The sequence below is a fragment of the Loxodonta africana genome, chromosome 14 (assembly GCF_030014295.1).
Source record: "Loxodonta africana isolate mLoxAfr1 chromosome 14, mLoxAfr1.hap2, whole genome shotgun sequence".
Classification (NCBI taxonomy): Eukaryota; Metazoa; Chordata; class Mammalia; order Proboscidea; family Elephantidae; genus Loxodonta; species Loxodonta africana.
This window is the reverse complement of record NC_087355.1, coordinates 50,499,043-50,526,910: the sequence shown is the minus strand read 5'-3', so window position 1 is coordinate 50,526,910 and position 27,868 is coordinate 50,499,043. Positions and strand designations below refer to the sequence as shown.

The 27,868-nt window shown below is 38.1% G+C and overlaps 1 protein-coding gene across 11 annotated transcripts in view; it reads right to left on the bottom strand.

Annotated features, from left to right (window-relative positions):
• The window catches only part of VPS13B (vacuolar protein sorting 13 homolog B), a 916,907-nt gene that overhangs the window by 37,200 nt on the left and 851,839 nt on the right, over positions 1 to 27,868 (bottom strand). For 10 of the 11 annotated variants that reach the window (XM_064267936.1, XM_064267938.1, XM_064267934.1 and 7 more), the window contains 11 exons: positions 26,578 to 26,733; positions 16,853 to 17,116; positions 16,173 to 16,256; positions 15,822 to 15,997; positions 14,685 to 14,855; positions 14,139 to 14,340; positions 12,761 to 12,949; positions 8,740 to 8,886; positions 6,485 to 6,768; positions 3,839 to 3,966; positions 3,429 to 3,628 (listed from right to left, as the gene is read on the bottom strand). In XM_064267936.1, the coding sequence (XP_064124006.1) occupies positions 3,429 to 3,628; positions 3,839 to 3,966; positions 6,485 to 6,768; positions 8,740 to 8,886; positions 12,761 to 12,949; positions 14,139 to 14,340; positions 14,685 to 14,855; positions 15,822 to 15,997; positions 16,173 to 16,256; positions 16,853 to 17,116; positions 26,578 to 26,733 (2,001 nt within the window). Of the gene's footprint in view, positions 1 to 3,428; positions 3,629 to 3,838; positions 3,967 to 6,484; positions 6,769 to 8,739; positions 8,887 to 12,760; positions 12,950 to 14,138; positions 14,341 to 14,684; positions 14,856 to 15,821; positions 15,998 to 16,172; positions 16,257 to 16,852; positions 17,117 to 21,444; positions 21,486 to 25,484; positions 25,568 to 26,577; positions 26,734 to 27,868 lie in introns of those variants that run through there. The other variant, XM_064267944.1, reaches the window with a different exon arrangement.

Below are 27,868 nucleotides of genomic sequence, written 5' to 3'. Positions count from 1 at the left end.
GACGAGAGTAACTGTGGTGATGGGTCTGGAAATTACATTTACTGGAGGAATGATTCAAGGAACCAGAAATGTTTGGCCTGGATAAGAGAACACTTAGAGAAGACGTTGAAGCTGCCTTCAAATAATTGTACTATTACCATAATGAAGGGAAGTATAGAATCTGTGATGCCCCAGAGGGCAAAGTTGAAGGAATTGATGTTACAGACGGATAATTTTCACCCTGATAGAAGAAGAAACTTTCTGTCGCAGCTGGAAAAAGCCATGACTATGACATTGGAAGTCATCTGAGTCTAGATGTCATAGAAGGGACCCTTGAACTAGGTAAACTGGAAAATTAGAAAACCTCTTCTAATAATCTGTGCTTTTATATACTTCAGGTAGCAGTATTTGTGGCCAGGACAAGACTCTACAGGGCAGACAGGAAACAGTTCAGTGACCTCAGGTTGGTATAGGAGAAACAGAACAGGGCCAAATATTGGCAGGTTCAGATTCCAGCCTTATTTTTCTTAGCTATAAAACCACCTAGCTTATCATCCTTTAAGCCTTAATTTCTCATCAGTAAAATAAACATAAAAATTATTGCCAATTATCTCAGCAGAATTTTTGCATTGATCAAAGGCTCTATCTTAAGACGCGACCCCAGAAAACCCACGAAGACTTCACAATCAGAATTTTGTGGCCTACATGGTATTAGGTCCTTCCTTGGCCCCAAAAAATACTTCTTTGTGTGATTATAAAATTATTTCTCACATATTCCCCTCTTATTCCATTTTAAAATTATATAACATAACACTATTCTATTTTCAAAATTGAGAAAGTGGGCACATTTATGACTGCCAAAAGCTAAACAAGTATTTTTCCCATATGTAAGATGGGGATTTTATGGTGTTTTAATTTTGCTTGTTTAGGTCAGCTTTGAAATTCAGATCACGTCCCCCAGATCAAGGGCTGAGGGAAGGCTCCTGGAAGACAAACTTACTCCTACATAAGGGCTGCTTCCTTTTATCAGAGGACACAGCCGCTTCGCTCCCCAGTGATTTATATGCCCTGGTGTATTACTGAGGAGATGTCGGTGCGGGTCTGAAACAAATCTTCCTCCAGAGAGGAAGAAAGCCACGATCTGCAGGACATATGGCCCACAGCTCTTGAAAGATTAATGGGAACATGAGACTTTGCTGGGCCTCCCGACCACAAATGGTGAGGGTGCTAGAAAGAGCACCTCCTCTTATCTTTGAAGTACCCCTGACAACAAAGGTTAGAGGAAATTTAGAGTGAACGGGAATTCCTGTTATAAGGTTTGGCAGGTAGAATGCCTATTGCAAAGAATTCCTTAGACCTATATAAGCAAGATTTCAAAAAATCTTCAAACTGATGAAGGGGAGTTTAGGGGCCCATGAGAAGCTTGCAGTATTTATCTTGTAAATCAGTGAGACTAGTAACATCTCCTGAAGCTGCACAGACCCAGGAGATTTTCAATGTTCATCAAATGAGCGCTGCTAATGGAAATCACATCCGGATGGTTTGAGGCCGCTACAAATGCAGCTCTCCAAAGTGAGCATGGACCCCTGGGCTGCTCAGCCATTCTTCACCAGTCCTGGGCCAGATCCTTCACCTGTTTCCATAGCTACAGAACTCCCCAGGCTCCCACCCCTTTCTCTCTCTCTCTCTCACCAGATGATTAATTCCACACTTCACAAATAAACTTCAGGCCACTAAGTATCAATTCTCTCAACTTCCTGGCCCCTTCCTCCAAATATCTCTATCTATACCTGCATCTATCCTCACCTCTTTTTCCACTGTCAAAGAAGAGAAGGTGGCCCCTGTGTTCAAGCCTAATTACCTTATCTGTGCCTTGGACTTGACTTTCCTGGGCAACTTCTCTTCTCGCTCATATTTTCCACTTATGCTTGACTGGCTCCTCTCCTTTCCTTCTCACTGATGTCATTTTCTTCATAGCCAAACCCTTTGAAAGAACAATTCTCACTTGTTCCTCCACTCCCTTACTTCCATTCACTCTGAACTTGTAGTTTCCAACTGTTATCTTGCTTGACCTCTTCCCACCATCTTACACACCTTAAGCTTTCTCTTCCTGCCCAGGCTCTCCTACCACTCTCCTTATTACTTCTCAGTCCCTTATGCTGCTCTACTCTTACCAGCGGAGTCTCCCAGTGTTTTGCCTGGGATCTTCCTTTCCTCCTCACATGATCTTTCAGGGTTACTGCATACTCTCATTTACTCATTTATTCATTTGGTATTTATTAAGATTTTGCTGTGCTGACAGGCACTCTGCTATAGGCTAGAGATGAACAAGGCAGGTTATCTGACCCCCTGGAATCTTGACTTGGTGGGAAATCATCTAAAGAAATAAGTGTAATTGAATATTACAAATGTTATATAAGCATGCAGAGGGGACAGAGGGGGCAGGGGAGGCTTCCCAGGGGCTTGAACTAAATCTTGAGCAATGAGAAAAAATGTGCCAGGAGGCCTGGGAAAAAATGAAGTTAAAGAATTCCAGGTAAGAAGGGAGCACATTGGCATAATGGTTCAGAGCACATGTTTTGGCATCAGGCAGACTGGGATACAATCCCAGGCCCCTCTCTCTTAAGATGTGTGGATGACTTCTGGAGGGTTCAGCTTTTACTACTGTAACACAGAGATGGTGGTCCCTACCTTGCATAACTGTTGTAAAGGTGAGACAAGGGTGACAAAATGTAAAGTGCTTAGCACCATGCCTGGCATAGAATAAATAATTATTATACAATAACCATTCTTATTACTATAAGTTAAATATATTTATAAATGGGATATATGTTTTATAACCATTACAGCAGGACCTACCTCACAAGCTTTTGAAGAGCAAATGAACTAATACATGTGAAGTAACTTTTAAAAAATATAGCACAAAGGAAATGCTAGCAACACGTGCCATTTTCACAAAAATAGCACCATCAATGTCCAGATAAATAAAAACAGAGGCAAACCACAACATATCTGTTGAAGTTTTTAAAACCGTACTTATATTTGCAAAGCTTTACAAACTACTGTACAATTTCAATGTATGTTTAAAAATTAGTAAATTAGAGGGAATTAATGTAGGGTTGGCATTACGGCTGTCCTAAAATCTGGATGGTTGGATTAACTTCTATATAAAGAAATGTGACTATTTTATTTCATTTTTTTCACTTTGGATTAGACCCAGTTGCGCTTGCTTTTATCAAACGTTCCTCTTCGGTAAAAAGTTGTTATAGTACACTTTGGAGATACATACTTGTATTTGAGAATTTATAACCTAATTTACACAAAAGTCCTCACACAGGGACAAGAAGTTCAGCATTTTAAAAATCATGTTTAAAAACAAAAAACTGGCAAGATCTTAGTAAAGTGACTTTTTCTTTGGGCCTTGGTAGGGATAGACATGGCTCACTTACCTGGGTTCCCTGATGGTTGATGTCGACGGCATCGCTCCATTCAGTTGTTATTTCTTCCAGCAACTCTACTCTCAAAAGAAGGCTAGGAAGTAAGTCTTTGGTTTTGCAGTCTGGATAAGTGGAAATCTGATGGTATAGCTCATGATGAATGGAGCACTCAGAAGGAATTTTTCTGCAATAAACCTCAAACTTTGGAATATCTGAAATTAAAAAAAAAAAAAAAAAAAAGGCATATGAAGATTTAGCCTTGAAGACAAAGACACAGGGATAAACATAATGTGGCAAGAGAAACTTCTCAAGAAGTGATTATTAATATTTTTATTTAAATATTCTTCACAGGATTATAAAATTAAAAACTTCCAGAAAGAATACAGGTTTTGTATTATTTAAATTTAATGCTATAAAAATACCTTTGATATTTTCCTTTACAAGCATTGTTACTGGACATCTGTTATGGAAAATTATTCGAGGACTAGGGTCTTCTGAGAGGGTTAAGTAAGTCACTCCAAAGTGTTCTTGATATGTCAGTGCTATTGCCCTGGAATAGATTCAAATGACAAGACTGGTTTAGAAATAATGAGTGCTTTTCTCTCTCGGTACATGTTTATTTGAATTTGCAATACCAGAACACCATAACACCTTCTCTTTTATAACTCAGATGAAATGTTGTCCACTGAAAGTAGTTCATTCTCTCGTCTATTAACTGCCATACACTAATTATAGGCTTACTAATTTTATTCTGATAATAATAGTAACATATATTTACCATAAAGTATTTTTAAAATGTGAAAAATTATTTCAAAGGAAAAAATATATAACTTCTACCACCCAGACAGAACTACAGCTAATCTTGTGCTAACCTTCCCCCCTGCTTTTTTCCTCTAGACATACATGCCTTCGACTCTTCAGATAGGGTACCTTCTTCCTCCTCAAAAGTGCTCAGTACATTTTGGCAGAGGAGGAGCTGAGCTGCATTTAGAAGCACGACTAGAGAAGTTGGGTAGTTTCTCTTTTTAATAATGAAGGTAGATAGACTCATAATATTTCTCGTCAAGTTTCACAAGCTCGCCATGCTTTAAGGAGCTCTACTTTTACTATTAGAAGAAAGCTGTATTATTTAGAGCTAGAAAAACTGCTGTGTGGGTATAGGCTGCCCTCTACATCAGAGAAATTTTCCAGTGTAGACTTAGAGACTACCAAGCAATATTTCATATCAAAGCAAGGAAAATAAAATCCTCTCTGGTTTAAATTACACGGACTAACTGTCAAAATTTGTCAGAGAAATCAGATACTTGCCAAATGGGGCCCTTAGCTACACTGACTAACGGTGGTCAACAACACACTAGAGAATTTCCCAGATGGCCATCTATTTGCTAGTCAGTGTGTGCAGGTGTGAGTCCTTGTCTGGAACACCAGTGTGAATTGTCACTAGCATTTGGGGAAACCACATTAATAACACCATTAAATGTGGACTGCTGGGTGGGGGAGGAGGGAGTGAAGGAGACGGGGCAGTAGGAAATGTATTCGCTTTCTGAGTACAGTCCTTGGATTAACACCAAAGTTCTTTTCCAAGCCTAATTCTGAAAGAGCCAGGCGAGTCAAGCTTCAGAGACTTTCTTTTTGATAGCTGAGACAGCTGGGGGCCGGGACTAGTACACAGTACTGTCAATCTAATATCTAACTTAATATTTATAGGTAAGGCAAATTAATGCTAATAAATCACAAGTCTTATAATTTTTAGAATTGTACACTTAAGTTTTGTTTCAAAGTTGGTTTTCCAGTTTAAAAAATAAATTTTGCTTATAAACATAGTCCACCTCACTTTCAGAAACACTTCCTTAAATTCCCCATACAACATCTCCAACCAGAATATAAAGACAGCCACACCTCCATAGGGTTGGGGATGAAAAATTTTCGTGAAATCATGAAAACCTAATGTTTGTAAAGAAGGAGAGGCCTGTGTGGGGAACAAGGACCTTACTATTATGGGTAAATTGAGTTAGGCTGGTATCTTTTAAAATATTACTCTTAAAAATCTCTGTACTCAGAGTGAGCTTCTTAGCTCAAGTAGACACACAAGACTATGTGGGCAATTCCTGTCTGGAGGTGAGATGAGAAGGCAGAGGGAGACAAGAGCTGGGTGAATGGACACAGGGAATACAGAGTGGAGAGGAGGAGTGTGCTGTGTTATTAGGGGGGGAGCAGCTAGGAGTACATAGCAAGGTGCGCGTAAGTTTTTGTATGAGAGACTGACTTGATTTGTAAATTTTCACTTAAAGCACAATTAAAAAAAAAAATCTTCGTATACATCAAAAAAGCTAGGATGGCTAAAATCTCAAATAAAGTCTATAAATTCATAATCATAAGAATAAGGTACCTCTCACAAGGTCACAATATGTTTCCTTGTATAGTTGTTACAGATACCATACATGAGTTATTCCTGACAGCTGCAGAAAGAACTTATTGCATGCAAAACCACCACCAAATAACAGTCCAATCTGAGCAAACTATTACATACCTCTGGCTTGATTCTGTGGTTGTTACTTGCATAAGTGGCAATCGGTAATTGGAGTACGTTGCGTGCAGTAACAACCACAGAACAGTCTTCTGTGACTTGTGTTTATATAAGTTATCTCTCTTAATGACTTCTGAGAAAAGCTCCAGTTTGAAGTTAAAGTAAAGCATGGGAAAAGAAAAAGGTTTTCCAACTTGCCTTTCTCATATTTTAACCCTTATTTCTCATTATTTTACAGAGGCTAAGAAGTCATAAAAGAAGGTGATCTTTTTCTTTTCCAACATATTGCTGCTATTCTGTGGCACAATCACTGTCATGTCCCCCTTAGGATAAGTCACCTCAGGGAAAATCTCATAAGCAGCACACTGGGATCATAACATTTGACCAACTGTATAAAATGTCTAGAAGCCATGAAAAATAAAAGAAAAACCCAGTTTTACATTTGGTGACCACTGTCACTCTCCTCCTGTCTCTCCTGACATCTTGATCAATAGCGATATGGACAAGCAAAGAAGGTCATTCGGACATGTATGTCAAATACCTGGTACTGAATCCATTCTCCCTGCTGGTCCCGAAGGGCACTGCCACACTCTGTCTGGGAAACTCCCGTCTAACTACAGCTGGCAGGCTCCAGCACTGTGAGCTGTCGGCACCCACAGCAGGAGAAAAGCCCAGCAGGACCTGTTTCTGAAGCAGGGATGCATCCAGCACTGACTGACTGATGTCGGGCATTAGGTCCCAGCAAGGCAGGGAGCTGGATTTCATGGCAGGCTGCTCTCTACCTGGGCAGATGCTAAACGTAGTGCTGTCTGGAACGTGAAAACACTGAAAAAAGGAAAGACGGTGCAGAAAGAACACATTAGTACAGTAATATAGCAGAGTTAAGTTTTTTTTAAAGCACTGCTTCTAAGAAATGATAACCACGGTCTTGGAAGATTAGAAATCTGTTTCCATGAGGAAGCAGCAAAAAACAAGTACAAGCAGTGAGAGCAAGGTTTGCATTCCTGGGCTTAATAAACATGATAGAACTGAGGTGATTCAAAAGGTGTCGCAAAGTTCTCATTATCACTCCGAACATTGCAGAAATGCAGATGCCATCACGGTAGAAATGCCACATGCTGGAGAGGAAGTCTTTTCAGACACGTGCTGGCCCACTGAATGCTGTGGCACCCTGGGGGATCTCGGTAAGATGAGATCTGAATGGGAGCTCAGAAGACAAATGTTTACGGCTCATCCTGTGGAAGAAGAAACTGATCCCAACCCTGAGATGGAATTCCAAAGGTTTCAGACACATTAGAGTCTCAGGATTATTAGGCTTAGAAGGGACCTTTAGAGATAATTTATCTGAACCTCTACTTTCATAGCTGAGGAAACTGTTTTCCAGAGAGCTGATGACTTAACTTGCCCAAGGCCACAAAGTGGAAGTGGCAAAGTCTGGCCACAGCCAGGAGTCCTGATTCTCTATTTGGTGTTTCCCCACTATCCCACACAGTCTCCTTTGGAAGCAAGGAATTATCATATCTTTAAAAAGTTCCCACTACTGCCTGAAGCAGAGGCTGAAAAGGGGGACAATCCTTAGCTGCAAGGAAGAACCCGGGCCTTCCCCTTCTCCCAGGAAGCTGAAGCGAATCAGTAGTTCTTTACGAAACTAATGCTGTGGTTGCTGCTAGCTGCTATCATTACTGAGTATCTACCTACCCTTCTTACTTATACTAGCTCATTTAACCCTCACAAAAAACCTCCAAGGAATGCATTATCATGCCCATTTTGAAGATGAGGAAAACTCAGTGTTGAAAGCCCCAACCCCATGTCTCAGGAAGCCTTGGTGCATTGTAGGGTGGGGAGAAGAAGAAGAATTATTAAGATATATGATGATTCCCTTCTTGTCAAGTTCTTCACCCATTACCTAGATATTGTTGACTCTCTTTCCCAAGTGAGCAATCAACTGGGTACTTCTGGTCACCTATTTATGGTATCAATACTTCAATGAACTAAGATGAAATTCCTTTGTCCTGACATTTTTGTACGTTCCATAATGCACAGTAAGCTTAAAAGTGTAAGGCTTTCATCCTATTTGATTGTTTTCATTTAATTTTTAGAAGCTGAACTTAAGTGATAATAAGTTCATTCAAAGGCAAAGAAAGATAGTACTTTCCTACATGACAGTTTCAATAGGATAAATCAATATCATACATCTCTCGTTAGTCTTTTTAAAAGTTTGCCTGTTCATTTTAATTGTACAAAGAGCTGAACTGAAAATTCCTCTGAACAGTCTTTGACTTGTTTTCCATAAATTCTATCACCAAGATGGTAATACAATAAGCTGGTACATCTTCACGTTAATTCCCCACATAGACACAGAGCTTTAGTGTTCCCAGGCTCGTGGTTCAGCCTGGGCCCCAGCCTTCTGCCCACACAGCTACTCCTGGCATTGCAGCCTGCGAGGCAGATGTTCTTTCACATGAGACTTGTAGCCAGTCCTCAGGCCAATGTCCCCGCTGGAGTAGGCTGCAGTGAGCATGCTAGAGGACTATGCTGCGGCCCCTGCCCAGCTGTGGCACAGGCAGATGAATCCAGCAGTGTGTCAGGATCTGCTGCTCTGTAGGATTTCTGCTCATTATTTACCTTGGAAGCACTGACCATGACATCCATACGTTTAATTAAAGCAAAAATAAATGGATTTCTCTTTACCTACATTCAGTGTTAGCTTTTTATCTGTTCTAGGTTAAAAACTGTTCATTCTATTTACTATTAACTTATCAAAGTTAGACAGTGATCATGTTATAAACTCCTTACCTCCTTTCCAGAATGAGGACTGGAGAGGGCTAACTGTGGTTTATAAAATATTTGATATGGTGTATTATTGATTATCGTAGTCTTGTCTTCAATCTGAATAATTTGCATACCTTGCTGTACCATGGAAGAAATGCAGAACTGACACACCTGCAAGATAATTGAGGAAAAGAGTAACTTTTAAAATATTATAAGGCATAAGAAAATCTCTTATTTTTAAAAGATTATTTTACCTATCAGTTTTCCCTGGACAATCCCAATTTGACCTTTTGTTCCAGAGTAATTACTTATTAGAGTCCTCTTTGATTGTCAAAAAAAAAAAAAAGAAAAAAGGGGGTGGTTTGAACAAAAATTAAATGGTCATCATAGTTACAGGTGATCCACCAAGAAAAATCTGTAAGGGGCCAGTATTAGCTCTACAACAGAGTACTCCAGCAAACCAAGTACTTTTGCTGTTCTTTTGTAGTGACAGAGGTCCCTGGGTGGCATGGTGCTGACGGTTTGCACTTGACTACTAACCAAAAAGTTGGTGACTTGAACCCACCTAGCACTGCCACAGAAGAAAGGCCTGGTGTTCTGCTTCCGTAAAGACTACAGTCAAGAAAACCCTATGGAGCAGTTCTACTCTGTAATACAGAGGGAACACCATGAGTCAGAATCAACTTGATGGTAAAGAGTTTGGTTTGGTTGTGTGGTGATAGACAAGAGACTTATTTTCAAGTGATTTCAACCATTACTTCACAAAATACTTACTCATAAAGCACTTACATATAAACACACACCACACATCTTTCTCAAAATAAAGAATTAAGTCCAGCATCCTTCTTCCTCCTCATGCTCATAACAGCACCTAGCTCACTGAATGTCTATCATATGCCAAGGAGAGCTCTGAGAACTCTAATAATGAAGAAGAGAACTATAACAACAAGCTGATTCTCATATATTTGTGCTCCACTTGTTTCAAGTACTTTATACATATTTATACTCTGAATCCTCATGACACCCACATGGAGTTGCTACTATTATCCCCATTTTACAGAAGAGGAATATGAGGCAAAAAGGGATTAAGTAACTTGCCCAAAGTCACAAACCTAACGAGGAGCTAGCTAGGGTCAAAATCCATGCAGTCTGGCTCTAGGGTCCTGCTCTTAACCAGTACATGTATCTTCTTATTACTGTCCCACTTCGTATAAGGAACTGATGCTCAGAGAATATGTTATTTGCCTATGGATACCCATCTAGTAAGTGGTAATGTCAGGATCTGAATACAGATTCTTTGACACCTAAACTCATACACTTTCCACCATGGTCATATTGCTAATTGAACCGTTTTCTACAACAAGAATTGTTGCCCTGAAATTTGGAAACGCTTTCTTCTTTGAAAGAAGTAAATGATTCAAAGGATTGAACCTAAGAGAACACAAGTGCGAAACAATTTTAGACAATTGTGTTTCTGATGCATTGTGGCTGACACTTAGTAAATGCTAAGTCAATGCTATTTGGATTTAATTGTACTGATGCTTATCTTAGAAGAAAAGAAGATGCTATCTTGAGAGCAATGCATCCTCTTCCCTCAAAAACAAGAAGCCCTAGTGGTACAATTGTTCAGTGCTTGGCTGCTAACTGAAAGGTTGGCAGTTTGAACTCACCAAGTGGTTCCAGGAGAGAAAGACTTTGTGCTCTGCTCCCATAAAAATTACAGCCTAGAAAATCCTATGGGGCAGTTTTACTCTGTCATATGGGGTCACTCTGAGTTGGAATTGGCTGGACACCACATAACAACAACAATTACTTGTTGGAAAGCTTACAGCTATCTGATGCATAAATTCGTATTACACCTCAAGCCTTCCAATGTAGTTTCGTAACATCTGCTATTTCCATTCCAACCTTGTGTAAGTTTCATGAGGGCTTCCTTCCTTCTTGTCTGCTGGCAGGAACTGTTATGCCAAGAAGCAAGGACAACTCTTGCCTAACATCCCATGGTTTTGAGTTGCTGCCTAACTATTCTCCCTTTCTTTTTCTTTTAATGAATAAATAAATAAATAAAACCAAAAAAGCTAACTCTATTATCTCCCTCAAACTGCTGGTCCATCTTTTCTTCCCCAGCCAAATATCCCCCAACTCTCAAATTGTTACTCACTGACCCCTTGTAATCTTCTATTCTCACCATTCTTCCAAAACAATGGCCTAATCCCTTAATTAAAATGACCTTCTCAGTTCTTATTTTCCTGATCTCTCTATTGCATCTATACTATGCTTGTAAATAAGATCTTGGTAGAACTACTTTAAATGAAAGAAAATACTTGTTTCCCTACTCTCTTAAGAAGACTCATATGATGAACTGAATAGTAAATAAAGAATGGAATTTGTCTATAAATATTCAAGTGACCAGATTCTAGTAACCAGTAATTACTAACTAGGTAGCAATTGCTACAGGAAAGCAGATCTCAAAGTATGGTCCAGGGAACCCTTGTGAGAGACTCTGTCTCTGAGATCTTTTTAGCAGGTCCCAAGATCAAAACTATTGTTATAATATTAAGATATTATTTGTCTTTTTCACTCTATTTCTCTCATGCGTGTACAGTGGAGTTTTCCAGAGGTTACATGGCATGTGATGATGTCACTACTCTGACACAAATGAAATGTGTACTTGTGTATTCTTTGTTTTAAAAATTTTTCCTTTAATTTCTGATTTGGTAAGTATCAATAGACATAACCCACAGAAATAAAAGGTCTTTGGGGGTCCTCAATAATTATTAAGAGTGTAAAGGGCCCCTGAGACCAAATGGTTTGAGAATCACTACAAAGAATGATGAAATGTCGATATAGTTTCTAACAGTTCATTTATTCATTCATAAACATTTATTCAGCCCTTACTGTAGCCACTCTGTGAGGTGCTGGAGGTAATGAGTGTCTGACTGTGTATTATAACACTTTTTCCAGGATTTTGGTGGTAGTTCTCAGCTTACAACTATTCAACTTTAGGTGATTCATACTTACAGCTCTTTGCCGTTTACACCCATGTTACAGTACTTTGGCCAGCAGAGCATAAACATGTGTTGCCCAGACAACTTTGAGGAAATGGATACCAGCCTTGAATTTTGAGGAAAAATCAACTTCTTTGTATGCGGGAAATTAATTTTTTTAAAAAACTACCAAATGACCCCAAATTTTCTCAAAAGGCTCTTCAAAGATGCCCATCAAAATCTAACTCCTCCACAGAGAAAGGTCATCCTGAATTCTGCTATTCTAATGATGTATTCCTTCTTTTTCTGATTTGGGAGAGCTAAAACAATGAAGATAAGTACAACAATAAGAATTCTACATGGTGCACTATGATACTGAACTCTCATACATACAACTTAATGTGATTAGTTACTATATTATTCAGCTTAATTGGTTCTCATAGACTTTAAACAAGATTTATGCCGAATACCACATGCCATTTGTATTTAGTTAAATAACTGATTAAGTATGATTTTTGTATTCATACCTCTAAAGAGCTGGGTACCAGTCCCCTGTTCAAGAACATAACTCTGTCTTATAACATTGGTTCTATGTGGTAGTCAGCACAGAAGCATAGTTTTTTGCTCAGGATGCCCTTTCCAGGAATATAGCCTCTGTTGCTGTTGCCTTGTCCTTTCGCTCACACTCAGAATGTTAGCAACACTACTTCCTCCTCTAACAAAAAGGCAGCCAAGTACAATTTGTGGATATTCTGGAATGAGTTCATTTCCCCCCACATAACTATAAATCAAGTGACTATTGGGTGTTCTGAAATACAGCAGTTACTAGATAAATTATGTGATACAGCTTTTATCACTGGTAAAGGAAAAAAAAAAAAACAAACCCACTGTGAAACAGATAGGTCTAAGAAGTTAAGAAACCATGTATTTCACTATTATAAATTGTTTGGAACAAGTGATACCAAAAGGGATCAAAAAAGAAAAGGGTAGACTCTTTTCAGACAGGTTAAGGGGATGGCATGCTATTTGCCCTTGAGCAACACAGACTTTGATCCTACCTTCTGATGTCCTGGGAAAGCACCAAGTCTTATTTCGGCATCAACAAATCCTTCTTCGTCCAATGTCACAACTTCTCCATTACCTCCATCTTTCCACTTTGGAGATGTCAGGTTATGGACCAGTTTAATTGCTACTGACTTGTGCACAGTGTTTGTATTTGCCCAGTATATTCCAATTTGAAAAGCTTCCTGGAAAAAGAATGCATCAATTATAAAGTATTTTTTTTAACTTTGAATTTTTTTACCTCGACCTTCAGGAATTTTTTATATAATAGGCCTGCTAAGGCAACTAAATCCCTTTACAGTTTTTCTTTCTTTCCTTTTTTTTTTTTTTGGAGAAATGGTAATATACATTTTATTTTGGTTCCCAATGTCTTTTCTGATTCACTGTGGAATTCATGTTTATAGAATGGAAAAAAACAAAAAACAAAAAACCCTCAAACTGTGACTATCCTATTATCCTATAAATCCCAAAGCTTAAAAACTGAAGATTTCATCTCATTTGTCAAGAGAATAATATGTAGCATTAGGTCCATGTAGGTAAATATTCCAATTCCATAGGTAACATCATCGGACTACTTGAAAAAAAAAAAAAAAAAAACGCAAATGAACAAAGATGATGTTTACAGATTGGAGCTTAAACAAAAACAAAAAATCAACGACAACTCTGAAACTTTTCCCTCTCAGAAAAACATAAAACATTTATTATGGAGTTCCTTTTATCCTGGTTTATTATAGACTTAAACATCTTCTTGAAGTGGTCTAACCTTATAAAGAAAGGTCTCTTGTGATAGAATTTAAAGTCTTCCTATGAAATTTCCTTTCACAGTTAGGTTTTCCTCCTTGTGTCAGTAATGATTCCACTTTGTCATTACCAAGAACTTGGTAGACATCTGTGATTATGGCTATCCAAGCAAACGTATAGTGGAAAGAGAGTCCGAACCAAAAAAACAAAAAAGGCTGCTCAGAAATCCTCAATTCCTATCCATCTTGCGGATCTCAGGGAATGTGTGTGAGAACCACAAAGAACATCTAGGGGCTGGGTTAACACACAATATGGCTCTGTACCTCTAACATATCCTGGGTAGACCAACCCTAATGCTTGTCAAATATCCTGTACACAATGGAAATGAGAAAGTAACTAGTACAAGTCATCAAATTTAATGATAACTCAAGCATGAATACTGCTGATGGAAAAAAACGAAGACAGCTGAAATGTCTCTGAATATCAAAGAACATTCCATACCCCTTACGTACACATTTTAAGAGGATAGTTCTCCACAAGTAATTCATTCTGTTAAAAACACAAATGCAACCTCAGAACAAAAGCTGGTTGTTGAGAGAAAAGAATTCGTATTAGGTGAAAAACTTATAGTACCTGAAAGTTAGGAGGAATAATAATTTTGCCAGCAGGAACCTGTAGAACAATCTTCTCTCCTTCAAACAGCCAGAGGTCCCACTTGGATTGATTGATAAGCAGAGCCCAGGGTAGAAGTTCTATCAACAAGGTTTTAACATATGGCTTCCAGACTGACAGCTTTACTCGCATTGGGCTATCCCACTGACTCAGCTGTTCATTCCTGTTCCAAACACCATATTCAAGAGACTCAGTGAAATATGATGATTTTAGTATTCATGAAATATGTTTACAGATTCCAGATACACAATGCTCCTGTACGATACACTTCACACCAGAGTCATCCAATGCTGCATTTGCATCCGAGGGGAAGAAACTTTCCATGTAATTATGTTCTAGATTAGGAGTAAAGAAATCTACAAAATACACTTATTAGATAATAAAAGGTCAGACATGCAAATACCTACTTTTTTTTTTAACCTTTCATGGTATCTAACCTTTATATGAATGATCATTTATTTCTCAATGCTGAGAAACCTTATTAAAAAGATTGCTGGAGAACATTACCTGTCAGAATCCTTCTTATTGTAGGGCCACATGGGTTGAAGGGATTTTTCTGGCCCATAGAATTCTGTAAGGATCTGATTAACTGTGCCTTCAGGGTGTACCTTAGTGGCTATTTGCTTAATGAGGGATGTTGAGATGGGAACAGCACAATCTGAAGTACCATCTTCTTCTCTATGAAATGCGGGAAAAAAAGCAAGAATAAATATCCGATTTCTAAAGTGGTCTACAATCTATTGAAAAATCTCCAATGACAATATACTACAGACCAATTATTTTTGGTGGGCTAAAGCCAAAACTTGGTTACTTAGGGACTGATTAAAGTTTTTGGATAATCTGGGCCCTGGCTTTTCTTCTTCTTCTTTCCCTGATCCATGGGTGAGATCCCTATTCATCTCTTACTCCACTTCAGAAATTAAGTATCAAATAAGTTTTCTGTGTGATCCCTCTTGGATAATTCTAAGCTTATTTAGAGTGGCTGAATTTCATCTCAAACTACAGAACAGAATAAGAGAATACTGTTGTTGTTGTCAAGGAGCCCTGGTGGCGTTCAGCTGCTAACCAAAAAGTCAGTGGTTCCGATCCACCAGCCACCCCGAGGGAGATGTGAGTCTATTTCTGTAAAGATTAAAGCCTTAGAAACCATATGGGGCAATTCTACTCTCTGTCCTATATGGTAACTATAAGCCAGAATCAACTGGGTGAGTTCAAACCATTAGCTTTTTGGCTAGTAGTCAGGCACTTAACCATCTGTGCCTCCCAGGGACTCCTACTAAGAGAAGACTGTGTGTGTATTTTGTATTGTGTGCCATCGAGTGGATTCAGAATCATAGCGACTGTACATGACAGAGTAGAATTGCCCCATAGGGATTTTCAGGTTATAAATCTTTAAAGGAACAGATTGGCAGGTCTTTTCTCCCATGGAGCTGCTGGCAGGCTTGAACTGCCAACCTTTCGTTAGCAGCTGAGTGCTTAACCGTTGCCCCTCCAAGAGAACACTAGACAGGGCAATTTTAAAATAACATTCTCATAAAAATCATACAAAAACAAACAAACATACTCCATTTTTCCCAACTCAACAGTATGAGCTTATTTTTCTATTGAATTTCTCTTAAGAAGATGTAGGCATTTTTCCAGTACCTTGCTTGAAATGTTAGATGATGTACAAGGTCAGGTTCTATGTTTTGCAGTGGTTTTTCCTGCCCTTTTCCTGGAATAATTTGTGTTTCGCTCAATCCCAGACTCCTTTTCTCCAAATGTATGATAATGGGGTCTGGAAGATGACTCCTCATGATAAAAAGAGGGCTGAACACAATCTATAAAAATAAAAGAACAGAACAACTTTCATATTTGCTTTGTTGCAGTATTCTAGCTGTTTGATGCTGAAACAAACTCATAATAAATCTCTTCTCTGGGTCACTCTGACAATTTATTTCAGAACAGGAAAGGTCAGAGTCATATACCATATTTTAGGATTGGGAAAGCACTCACCATTCGCTGCTGCACTTGAGAGCTGGGTTCTAAAGTCAAAACTGTGCACCAGACATAAATAATGGAACTGTTTGAAGATGGCACCTGCACAGGGGACAGAAAAAGGTCCTATTCAATACTAAACAGTTTACAGTTACAGAAAAAAAGTCATTAAAACAAAAGAGAACTAAGCAAAAACAGACTTCATTATGGCATAAACTGAATGTGCACTGAGCTAATGGGGCCAATTCTTTTCATAAAGACAAAAAGTTTGTATGAGGGGTGATGGATAGAAGGCTGAGTAGGAGAGTGAAAGAGAGATGTGTCCTTTATAGGAATGAAAGCAATGACTGAGACTAAGAAAGAGATAAAAAAAGGAACAGATCATCACAGAGCTTCTCAAGTGGGGAGGATACCATCCCCTGTCCCCACCCCATCCCCAGACCTGGTGCTTCAGTCATTTTCAAGATAGTAGTACTTGCCTCCATCTAACAGGAGGAGAGTTCTGCTGTAAGAACTAGTGTAACTGCTGCAAACATGCTGGTGTGGGATGGGGAGGAAATGGTTTGAGGAGTGCGGTTCAAAGCCTTTCTACATTTCACTCTTGCATATATCACTTTTAACAAGTGTTGTACAGAGTAAAGAACACAATGAGAAAAATTTAAAAGTAGCTCTATTCTGGATTGTACTACTTCTGATACCTGAATGACAATGCTATACTCCGGGGCCTTGGATTCCAGGCACACATCTCTTGACCAGTCTTCATCTCCTTTGGCCTTCACACACAGCTCTGTCAGTTCATTGTTTTCTAGTATGTACGAAGGCAATTTCTGTTTGGCTGTGAGGCAGTCAAAATGTTCTCGAACCACAGCTTGTCCATCTTGACCAATGTAATGCTGAACAACTTTTAGTTCTATGCTTTGAGACAAGTAACTACAGATGATCTGTCTTCCAAAGATGATAATCTAGAAGACAATACATATATAAATTAAGGCTTAATTTATTAATTCTAGACTTCATTAATTGGAAATTTGTAATAGTTCAGACAGAGTAAATTATGATGTTAATGGCAAGAAAATGAAGTCATTTGCTTAATTAGAGAATATAAGAAGACATATAAGCAGGGTCCAGTGCCCACCTAGAAATACAGATCAGGTGCTTAAGGGAGAAGGTAGAGCTAGAGATAAAGACTTGTGAAATAAAATGTGCATGTCTTAGTTATCTAGTGCTGCTATAACAGAAATACCACAAGTGGATGGCTTTAACAAAGAGAAATTTATCCTCTCACAATCTATGAGGCTAGAAGTCCAAATTTAGGGTGCCAACTCCAGGGGAAGGTTTTTTCTCTCTGTTGGCTCTGGAGGAAGGTCTTCGTCATTAATATTCCTTTTGTCTAGGAGCTTTTCCACACAGGAATCCTGAATCCGAAGGATGTGCTCTGCTCCCAGTGCTGCCTTCTTGGTGGTAGGAGGTCACCCATCTCTCTGCTCACTTCCCTTTCCTTTTATCTCTTCTAAGATAAAAGGTGGTGCAGGCCACACTCTAGGGAAACTCCCTTTACGTTGTATCAGGGATGTGATCTGAGAAAGAGTGTTATATTCCGCCCTAATCCTCTTTAACATCATCTAATCTTGTCTCACTAACCATAGGAAGAGATTAGGACTTATAACACATAGGAAAATTATAGCAATCACAAAATGGAGGATAACCACACAATACTGGGGATCAAGGACTAATAACCAAGGTGACACATATTTTGAGGGACACAATTCAATCCATGACAGTGCACTAGAAAGAAGATAGTTTAGCTAGAAAAGAGCAGAGGCTCAAATCCAGCAGTGACTGATACTTTTAGGGGCAGACTCAAGGGGCTGGAGATGAAGGGGTTAAGAAGTTTGGATGTGAATCAGGAGAATGTAGTTTTGCAGAAGCCAGAAGAGAAGTGACTGACCAGGAGGTGGTCAATCAACATCATGCAGGAGTCAAAAAAGGGTAGGATGGAAGCAGGACTTTAGTTCTGGAAACTGAGGGCAACTGTGATCATCTGTTCCATGAAACTGACTCCCAAGGATTTACTGTATTCTACCCTAATAAGAGATCTCTGGGTAAATGATAACATAATCTTTAACTCAAACAGGTTTTTAACCTAATTATATCTTATTTTATTCAGGTTTTGTCTGCATTGTAAGAATATCCATCTAAAAAAAAAAATCATAGAATCGTCCATTAAACCCATGGAATCCAACTATCCATTAAATCCAGTTTTGTATCCAGTTGAAAGTACAGCTCATACCAGGTATTTAGACATGTTTCTTAACTTGTGTTAAACTAAAAAGATGATGCAATTTTATTCTTATCCAGTGAATACCTTTAGGTAGCAAAACCCTTCCTTAATGTGAATATTCACCACGACTGGGGAAATGGGACTTTTGCATATTGGATTTCCTCATTTGTAACGTTTTTCTACATTATAAAATGATAATAATAACTAACATAAATAGTATACCTACAATTCTAAGCATTTTCACAAATCAACTCTTTTATTCTTGAAGTAGTCTTATGAAGTAGGTGTTACTATGATTTCCCTTCTTATTAAAGAGAAAACACACACAGAAAGATGTTGAATAACTTGCCTGACAGTTTGGCTCAGAGTCTGTGTTGATAAACACCCTGATAGTAGACCTCTCAGAAAATTAATACCTACTCGTTGAAGAAAACTCAGAAACTATAAAAAAGAGAATGAAGATTTTCCATTATAATATAAACGTGGTGGTCATCGTTGGTTTCCTTCCCAATAGCTGATTGCTCCCTTTTTTTCCTTGCTGTTAAAAAATCCTGATTTGGTTTAGGTATCAAAAGGTAGCGAAGTACTCAGGGAAGGCAGACACCACACCCAGCTCTTATGTCTGTATTATAGTTCGAACAAACAACTCATGGAAATCCCATTCTCCTTTTGTCAATGATTGGTATAGGGGTGGACATGGGACTCTGTTCTGGATAATAATATGAAAAAGGAGGACTGTTGAAAGCTCTAAGAAAGATTTTACTAAATGATAATAAGGGAGACAATTAGAGAAGAGGAAACCCTCCTCTTTTCCTCTCACAGAAGATGTTATGAAAGGATGTAAAACTTTTGCAACTATCTCGAGACCACGAAGGCAAATCAAAGATGGCAGAGAAGCAGGTATAGCACTGAGCTGCTTAATTAACCAATTATGAACCTGCTCACCTTCCCTCTTCTTGTTACATGAGATAATAAATGTAAAACAGGAATAACAGTATCTGCCTCATTAACTTGTTATAAGGATTAAAAAGTATATTTTGTAACTTTAAGCTGAGAGCATTCTAATTGATACAATATTTTCCTATGTCATTAAAAGCACTCTGTCACCATCACTTAAAAATTAAAAAAAAAAATTTGTTTTTGATGTCACCGTCATGTTTAATGAACTATATTTATACAAATATGAATAAGTATTTATAAATAAGCTATTATTTAACCAAAATAAATCTGTTACGTTGACAGATGAAAAATTAAACACCGTTGTTGTTTTAACCTGCATTAGTTAAACAGTGAGGTTTAGCATTTTTTTTTTTTAATTTTTATTGTGCTTTAAGTGAAAGTTTAGAAATCAAGTCAGTCTGTCATTCAAAAATGTATATATGCCTTGCTATATACTCCTAGTTGCTCTCCCCCTAATGAGACAGCACACTCCTCTTCACCCTCTATTTTTGTGTCCATTCAGCCACCTTCTGAGCCCCTCTGCCTTCTCATCTCCCCTCCAGACAGGAGCTGTCCACAGAGTCTCATGTGTCTACTTGATCTAAGAAGCTCACTCCTCATCAGTATCATTTTCTATCCTATAATCCAGTCCAATCCCTGTCTGAAGAGTTGGCTTTGGGAATGGTTCCCATCTTGGGCTAACAGAAGGTCTGGGGACCATGATCTCTTAGCATCTTCTTAAACATTTATTTTCCAACTATCTGTCTTATATTTTGAATTTTCTTTAGGAGACGTGTATTTGCAAAACTAAGTGTGCTTAACTGTTATATTTTCTCCTGCTCTAGTCATTATAATCTTTTAAAACAATATATTACAACCATAAAGGTCAATGGAACTGCTGAGTCCTAAATTAGCAAACAAATTTTTCTTTAGCATATTCTAGGGGTTATTAGACACTCACAATGCGTCTTACGATGCCATAGCGTAGCCTAACTTGAAAACCACACTTGAAAGCTCTGAAGTAGTATTTAACTCTTCTTATTCTTGGTGTGCCCAGGCTTGGCAACGGATGCACACCACTCTTGCTCCAGAACCTTTGGACCCCATGAGATTTAGAAGAGAATTTTGCTGTCTCTCACAGAAACCACAGAATCTCTGCAGCCATCTGCGACTCACTTTGTTTAGAGACAAAGATCCTCTTGGTGGGTTTTTATAGTTTCATATTCAACTAAAAAACCTGTTAAATCAGCTTTCAAATTTGATAAAAAGAAAATCCTTAAAAGTAGCCAGGGAGGGGAAGGCTACTCAGATGAAGAAAAATCCAAAATGGCTACTCATCAGAGTAGCATTATTTCATGGCTCTTCCAATGCAGGGTTTAGTGAGGGGCATGTCTGTTTTTCCTCAAAGTGGCAAAATTTACAATGCCTTTATTTTGAAAATTATGGTTAGAATTTCAAGGTTAATTTATCAGTTGAAGACAGCTACTTAATTTTTTTTTTTAAATGTAGAGTTTCTCTTTAATACACATTTCCAGGTTTCACACTAAATCCCCTCTTTCCCTGAAGCCGCAAAGATGTGTATTGAAGATTTCTACATATGATTTTACTTAGCAGGTTTCAGAACTCTTATTAGATCAGTGCCAAGAAGTATAGTGGTATTAAAGAATAACTCCAGAGGACCGGATGCACTGGAAGATGATATCCTAACCATGATGAAAAGTGTATGTGTAAAGATACATATACACATACATACACATATACATTTAAGTTTTTAGAGCAGTAAAGGCGTCCTCATTGAAGGAATGGGAAACATGGAAACAAATATATATACATGAGTATCTAGTTGTATAATGTACAATGTACATGTTACACCATAGAAGTATAATGTGAAGTTACCGAGAAATTTTCTATGTGGTCAGTTTTCATTTAATTGGAGAAATGAGAGGGGTATAGGAAAGGCAGAATACAGATAACCAAGAATCACTATTACAATAAACTTTAGCCAATTCTCCATCATTCAGTGACATATTAACTGTGGTTACGGTACATCAGGGACCTGCATACACTCACCTCTCCCAAGTGGGGCTTGGTAATTAGGCAGCCATGATTTACTGCAAATTTCCAGATTTTCAGCGGAGGGGGGTGTGGGGGTGGGAGGAAAAAGCCAAAATGTGAGGGAGGCAAGAATCCATGAAGGTCTTATGAAAAGCTTAGTATCTATCCTCCTTCCTAACATCAATAAACTGAGCAAATCCGATGGTTCTAATATACTTTAACTACAGCTTGTTTGAATGCTGGTTAATCTACCCTGATAACAAGTCCAACTGAAAAGACATTTTAGATTTTTGCTTGTGTGTGTGAGAGACGAGAGGCTGAAAACCACTGACCAGAAATTGGATTTTCCATAACTCTTATACATAGATAAATTGGTTTGAAGTTGGCATGGTGGTCTGCTGAACCTTTCAATATTCTCTTGGTTCAGTATAAACCATTTTCCATTGGCTTCATTTAGGCTAAATCAATGGCTGTGTCAGTATCCCACACTCCATTACTCTCCTAAGTTTTTTAACGGGTCTAATATAGAGCTCAAGTGTACCTGACCAATGATGAGAAATGCTAAAACTCAAAATATATATGTGTAGGTGCCTTCCATGCTGGTGGGAATACAAAATGGGCTATTCAAGTTCCTGTGAAGATGACGCTTCCTTTCAATGGAAAATGCAATGTGAGGGCTGCTCATGCTTCATTCATGCTCTTCAAATATTCTTTTCCTGTTTGGCTAGATTCTACCCTCTTCTTTAAAGAGAATATTTATGACAAATAACATTTGGAAAAATCATGAAATGAGATTTGGCACCAGATGCCTTAAAATCTGTATATTTGACATTTACAAAGAGGATGACTAAAGGGATTCCTTAAACTTTCAATGTATGGAATTTTATTGTCGGTCCTGATATAAACCGCTGTGTACTTTAAGAGTTTTAAAAAATGTTAATAATTTGAAAAACTGAGAAAATCAGCAGAAGCTATTTAAAAGATTAGTGTTAAAAAAAAAAAAAAAAAAGATTAGTGTTGCCAAGTAGGTGGTGGTTCAAACCCACCCAGCAGCTCCTCGGGAGAAAAGACCTGGTGATCTGCTCTCATTAAGACTGCAGCCTGGAAATGCTATAGGGCGGTTCTGCTCTGTCATACAGGGTTGCTGTGAGTTGGAACTGACTCATCGGCATACAACAACAATGACGATGATGACGAGAGTCTAGTGAAACAGACTCCAATGAATTTTGGTGAAAGAATAAAGCACATCTTTGTAGTTTGACAATATGCCTCAAACATCTCAAAACCTTTCATACCCCTTGCTCAGGTAATTCAATTTTAGGGCATTATTTTAAGGGAATATTCAGAAATTTGGACATATATTTATGTACAAAGACATTTATTTCAGGATTTATTATAGTGAGAAATTTGAGATAGCCCAAAAGTCCAACAACAAGGAAATGGCTAGATATATTTTGATATAAAAAAAAAAAAGTATGCAACCACTAAAAGGATAATTTGAGAATTTTAAATAACCTAAGAAGATATTTACTATAATACGAAGTGAAAAAAATAGGTTGAAAAACAGTAATTACAATCAGATTTTATAAGTTAAAAAAATATATATATGATTAAAAAAAAAAGAGTAGAAAAAATATACCAAAGTCATAATGATATTTATCTTTGGATAGTACGATTATGGATAATTTTTATTTTCTTCCTTAAACTTTTTGTGTTCTCAAAAATATTTTATAATAGTTAACATAAAAAATAAACTAATATTTATTGAGCACTTCCTTTGTAAGGAACCCTGGTGGCACAGTGGTTAAAGCAATCGGCTGCTAAGCAAAGGTTGATGGTTGAAACCCACCAGCTGCTCTGTGGGAGAAAGATGTGGCAGACTGCCTCGAAGGTTTCAGCCTTGGAAACCCTATGGGGCAGTTCTACTCTGTACTATAGGATCGCTATGAGTCGTACTAGACTCAATGGCAGTGGGTTTGGTTTTTTGGTTTGGTTTCCTTCACGAGAAGAATATGAGGGACAGAAAGGTTAAGAAATTTGCCTGAAGTCATATAGGTAGTAAGCGGTAGGGTCGGGAAATATTCTATAAGAATAATAAAAAAAAAATCACAGGCAAAATTTTGTAAGACTTTTAACAAAATGTATTTTTATATGTCCAACTTTTTGACTTCTAGCATACTGTTGCAATATATAATATTTGATCTAGAATATTAGTATATACTAATTTATCCCTGAAATTCAGTATCATTCCTTGATAATACATATCCATCCAAGAATGGGGCACTATTGTAGTACTACCAAAAAGTCCAACTAGTGGGTAGTGTTACTCATGCCCGGGAATGTTTCATCATAATAGTGACTAAATTTTACCTGTTGCAGTAGAGTCAATTTTGACTCATAATGGCCCTAGAGGACAGAGTAGAACCTCCCCGTAGGGTTTCGAAGGCTTAAATCTTTATTGAAGCAGACTCCCATGTCTTTCTTCTCTAGAGCGGCTGGTGGGTTCAAACTGCTGACCTTTTGGTTAGCAGCCAAGTGCTTAACCACTGTGCCACCAACGCTCCTTGTAAGAATTTTACTTACACAAATTCATTTAATCCTCACATTAACTTTGTGAGGAGGGCACTATTACTAACCTTATCTCATAGGTGGAGAAATTGATTCACAAAGAGGTTAAGTAATTTGCTGAAGTTACTCACACACAACTAACAATACAGTACAACTAGGATTTGGACTCAGGTTGCCTGAGATCTTAACCACCACGTGATATCATTAAACCTTATCTCCAGAGAGGGACCTGCCGTTTCACTAATTGGTAAATGTTCTAGCAGCCATATGCAAAAGGGTTGAAGGAACTGGGAAATTTTAGATTAGAGCTATGGCAGTCAAAGTGTGGTTGCTGGGTCAGCAGAATCAGCATCACCTGGGAACTTGTTAGAAACTTCTCAGAAATGCAAATTCTCAGGCCACACCCCAGATCTACTAAATCCAAGAGTGGGATCCAGCAATTTGTGTTTTAACAGGCCCTCAAGGGGATTCTGATGCACACTAACATTTGAGAACCACTGGCCTAGAGAGAAGGAAACTAAGGGGAAATATGCTAGTTCTCGTCATGTTTTTGAAACGTTGTCATACCGGAGTTGACTCGTGGAGTCCTCACAACAAGTTGTTGTGTACTTGTGTATGCCTCACAAGTTCTGGGAGATGGTAAAAGCTGGCTGAAAGGTGACAGATTTGGGCTCAAAATTAGGAAAAAAAAAAACCTCACATTAGCTGGAAGCAACCAACAATGGAAAGGCTGTCCTGTGAAAGCATGAGCCTCTCATCATCTGACATACTCAAAAAGACGCTGAAGGACCATTTCTCAGGCATGCTGGTGAATGGGAAGGTGGGTAAGACATTCTTTTAGGACCACAAATAACAGGATCAAAACGGAGATGTGTTTATTTGGTAGATATTTATTAAGAGCATATCCATGTAAGAGAGTTCTGAGGGCAGATGAGACTCACTGACATTTTTGTTCTTTTGACCCTCTAACTCAGAGCTCACCCTAGCTAGGCTAGTCCCCCCATGAACTCTTCAAGAAGACTCACTCTTCCCATATACTTTACTTCCTACTTGGAATGCTCACTCTTAATTAAAATTCTACACATTTCCCAAAGCCTAGGTCAAGTCATATGTTCTGTGTAAAATCTATAAATTCCCTTCACATTTAATGTCAGTTGCATGCACTATTTGGTTACATAAATTTCCAATTTAAGAGCAGAGATTACGTCACATACTTGGTATCTTCCATTTTACCCTGTTCACTGTAAATCAAAATCAATTGTCATCGAGTAGATTCTGACTTGTGACCCCATATATGTCAGAGAAGAACTGTGCTCCATAGAGTTTTCAGTGGCTGATTTTTCAGCATTAGACTGCCCGGCTTTTCTTCTAAGGAGCCTCTGGGTGGACTGAAACTGCCAATCTTTTGGTTAGCAAGGGGTCTTGTACCACTGTAGGCAATCAATAAATACTCTAAGGGATGATTAGTTTATTGGGAAAACCCTTACATGGTTCTTTCCTGGGACTCTTCTGATGTAGCCTTCTTTTCATTTCTGCTGTCCACCATAATGAGAACATGAAGTCCAGATCCCTGGTTAGATGCAGACCAAGAATTATATGGGTCCTACTGTTCACCTTACCAGTTGCTTCCTGCTTACTCCTGGCATACTGCAATGGCATACCCCTGCTGCTTGGTAAGGCAAGCTCCCTCTTCCTGGAATCAAATGCCGTTTCTATCATGTCCTCAGTTCACATGAGCACTGGAGAGACTATTACAGTCCAGGTGCAGATGTGTATGTTAAAACTCTACGACAAACCCAGTTATTATGTGTGCAGTGAAGCCACTTTTCAGATTTTAATACTTCCTTTTTTTTCTTTCTACTTTTATCATATGCTCCACGTTTGAAAAACATCTTTAAAAACCACATTTTCACATCTCAAGAACACAAAAAAAGTGTCAGATACTTTTTTCCCCTTTGCAGTCTTAGAACTTCAAAAAGAGCCAAAAGGAAGTTTTATAAAATAGGTAAAAATATGTGCTGAGAGCTGAGGTTTTATATGCCAAGAGCTAGACTGCAGTGAATTTTTACTGCAGTTAGTATTAACTCCTAGGAAAAGAAAAGCTTCCTAGAGACCCAGGACCACTCTGCCATGGGGAAAGCACTGCAACACTTCCACATAGATTATTCTTACGTGTCTGAAAACTAATTCCTGGCTATCTACGGTTGGGTTATCCAGAGTTCCCACTGTCCTTTGCTTCTTTTCCTTCTCAATAAAGGCCTTTCGTCCATTTCATAGGTTATTAGCACCTCTACCAGAAGGTAGGTGGTGACAGGGAGAAGAGGTGAGACGAAAATCAGCAAAATTTTACTGCTCGTTAGCAGCTCTTATAAAAGATATTGGACAAGGGGTTTGATGCCATCATCACCATGATCATCAACGAGTGCTTATTATGTGCTCACGTGCCTGGTACTATAGGCATAACCAAGCATAACCACAGTGAGTGTTTTACATTATTATGAGTTATTTTCATTTCTCTAAGTCTCTCCTGCAGTACATCAAATTAAGAGTTGTCTGAGTTGGGAACACAAGGAAACTTACCTGTTTTTGCACTCCACTGAGGTGTTGAACCTTGATGATAAGTGAAGCAGTTCGACCCTTGTATTGAATTGTTCTAACAAAAGTCCCGGCATGGTCCACACTGAAGGGCTCTGACCAACGCCAATTGCCCCAACCTTCAATACAGATGTGTAACAGCTGGAAAGAAAAACCAATAATTGTCATAATGCCAAAAGTGCCAACAAAAATCTAGTCCTAAAATGAAAGTCTCATTGCTGGAAACCTTCTTATTTGTAATATTTAGCATCTGTTTTCTTTCCAACCTGCATTATTCATCCACTTCCAGCTTATTCAACCAGGTTAAGAATAGCAAATACGCCACATAGAGTCATTGTGGTTTTCAGATCACATTTTAAACCTTCTTAAAAATTAACTGTCCTATCAAATGGTAAAAGGCCTGTTGAACATTTGAGAAAAGACCATTTCATTCATCTGGAGGACAAGAAGATTAAAACGTGAGATCAAAGAACCTTGGTCTTGGCTGATAAAAATTCATTCCTTTTTGTGGCTAGACAGTAATTAAAGATAAATTTGGTTTGTGGCCCTAAATTGCCTAAATTGCCATTTCCTATGTTTTTTTTAGATAAAGAACAAAATAGCAATTTGAAGATGTAGTTCATTTAATATGCTCTTTATGAGAAGATCACATGTATCAAATTAGAAATACCTCTAATTTTTGAATATAAAAGAAAATGTCTTCGTACTTCCTACTTTTTTTTTGGTATGTATTCATTGTAAGTTTTACCGATTCAGTCTTCTGGTCCCTATATTTATTTCTTTATATATTGTCACCACTTTTGGTTACATCTGGATTTCTTTCACGGTCATTCAAATACTTTTCTTACTCCTACCGGCTAACTGCAGCTAAGAAAATTAGTTTAACTAAACAGGTATTCTAAACAAAACATAATAATTATTTATCCTTTAGGATACATATTTAAAATAAACAATATTCTGTATGATTAATAATTATAAGGAAGTAAAACTGGCATTCTAAGAAAAATATTTATATGACACAAAATTTCCTTCACAAGACGCATACATTTTCAAAGAGGTAACCAAAGGCTAATCTCATGAAACACTTTCCCAATTAATAGAGTGAACAAAACTTTGAAAACATTCTATAAGAACTACATATAATCCTGTAAATTGCCATCAAGTGGATTCCAACACAGAGACCCTTAAAATAAATACATAAAGGATTTTCTAGTTTTAGCAGTAGGCAACACTTGCTGTTGATTCCGACTCATGGTGACCCCATGGACATGAGGTT